The 2172-nt window shown below is 39.5% G+C and overlaps 1 protein-coding gene across 1 annotated transcript in view; it reads right to left on the bottom strand.

Annotated features, from left to right (window-relative positions):
- Positions 1 to 2172, bottom strand: part of LOC106815303 (sodium- and chloride-dependent glycine transporter 1-like) — a 23139-nt gene continuing 20967 nt past the window's right edge. Inside the window, exon 11 of the mRNA XM_014819748.1 lies at positions 1 to 18. Within this exon, the coding sequence (XP_014675234.1) occupies positions 1 to 18 (18 nt within the window). The remainder of the gene's footprint in view (positions 19 to 2172) is intronic.

Here is a 2172-nt window from a genome sequence, read left to right as displayed (position 1 = left end):
TCATTCCAAGTACCCGCCCTGCAAATAAGTTACACCATGTCACACTATACTCATTTCGCAATTATTCAATGCGCAAAGTAATATTCATTTTTCATACAGATACGTAAACATGACAATGGTATGTAGGTATATTCGTTCGACTGTATTGATGTCACTAGAGGCCCTCTTTATCAATACAGCCATACACGGTGATAATAAATCCTATGGCACTTACAGGGCGTGAAGTTGTGAATATCATGGCAGATACGTTTTAACAGTTTACCTAACGTTTTGTTTTCATAACGCGCAAGCTGCGTATTATACGGGGCATAAGTGAAATCTTTTTAAAGTTCAATTAAACGATAAGAAGTTCTGTCGAACGAAAAAAAGGCTATCCGCCTATAGGAAAACATGGTAAAATTCGCCGACCGCTTGCGTATTTGCGAATTGCAAAGCGCCATCTTTTATGTACGGCCGACGGCAATATGCACATAATATAGACTTATGCCCCCTCTTTCCGACGTCGCCTCTGCGACGGGCTGAGACGCTAGCGAAATTTGTTATCGCATGCACCGGCCTAGTGCTGGCGACGCGCTCTCTAGGAATATTGCAGAAATTCAGCGAAATACTGCTTCCGTCGGCAACTCTAGGGCATCCAGTAAACTCGACCAGTCTGTGCGTATTGGCTATATATATATTATAATCATCGGCGTACAACTGCAATTGGCACGATGCAATTTGCGATGGGAAATATCATAAATATATCGCTGCCAAAAAATGTGCCGCACCTTCAATTAATATTCGCCAAATTCAAAAGCCTTTCTTTTCTGAGAATTACCGTCGTAGCGTTTGTTTCTGGTGTTCTAATTCAATCTGTGACATTTTGTTAACAATGTACATACGTCGTACACTATTGGCTTAGATAGGATAAACAAAGTCTTAAGTCATAACTCGTCATAAGTGCTTAGAATCGGTTTTAGTTATGTGAGTTTTAGTGATCATTAAATTAATGACCATAGGAAAGATAGATATTCCGACCTAGTGGTAGGTAGGTAGGCCTTTGTCGGATTTCATACTGTGATCTCTCACCTCCGAAAGGGCGTAAAACACAAGTATATTATATAGCAAGAACCAGTTTAAAAACGTTAATATAGAAAGTAATGTTCTTACGAAACGCCCAAGCCTAAAAGAGAAACCTACATTAAGATATTGATGATGAGTTTTAGTAATTTTCAATGTGTGCGTGCGTGCGGTCTTCTTGGCCGTTATCGTATTTTTCCGACCACTATGATACTTACTGGCATTGCGTGTGTAATAGAAAGTGTATAAACTTACGCACTGGTGACGTCATTTGCGCGCGCTATCTTAGAATGCGCTGCGAGCCACTCCAACATGTACTCCGTGCTACAACAACAGCAGCCATTTCGAACTGTTTGTACATCTGATATTTCACTTATTTTCACAAATTCGTGTAAACGTTCCACTTAAAAATACACACTAAGACCTAAACGACATATCCATGTAACTGTCTGTGACGGAACGACCCGGTTCCATGCTCAATAACTGAGAAGGTACACGACACACAAACGGCCTTACGATCTTATATAGATACCTCGTGTTACAAACAAGTATATTTATATGCCAACTTACAGAATACTAGTTATTCAATAATATTTATTTCTAAACTTGCCGCAAATAATTGTCACCATTAGCCATCTAACACGTGAATTACAGAATGTTCCAGTATACCATTGTGGGTGCATTTATGTGGCTTGGTAATTTTTTATTTGTTACGTGCACAGTCTAACCACAGCCGGGCCTCGATACGCTGACAACACTGAATAAATTACAATCGTACGTCATAGCAACCCAACTCCTTACTCGTAAAATTTTAATATGTAAATAGGATTAATTAATTCAACCTACTTATTAAGTTAATTAACAATATTGAGCAAGGTGCTTATGATAAATTAATTATAGGTCTAGATCACACATGAATGTTTCCGCTCTCATCGTTGTTGCTAATAGACGACATTACAGATATATGACTATTAGAGGTGATATATTTTGCTAATCAATTCTTTCTCGTGGTTGTTCGATAAAGTGCATCTTCTCGTTAGCTTGCATGTACTCAGGGGGTGCCACGTGTCCCTGCGCGAGACGCTGGTGCCAGTAGTCGGACCGGTATGGCTC

Source organism: Priapulus caudatus, unplaced genomic scaffold, assembly GCF_000485595.1.
Source record: "Priapulus caudatus unplaced genomic scaffold, Priapulus_caudatus-5.0.1 Scaffold1087, whole genome shotgun sequence".
Lineage (NCBI taxonomy): Eukaryota > Metazoa > Priapulida > Priapulimorpha > Priapulimorphida > Priapulidae > Priapulus > Priapulus caudatus.
This window is presented reverse-complemented; position numbering and strand designations above follow the sequence as displayed.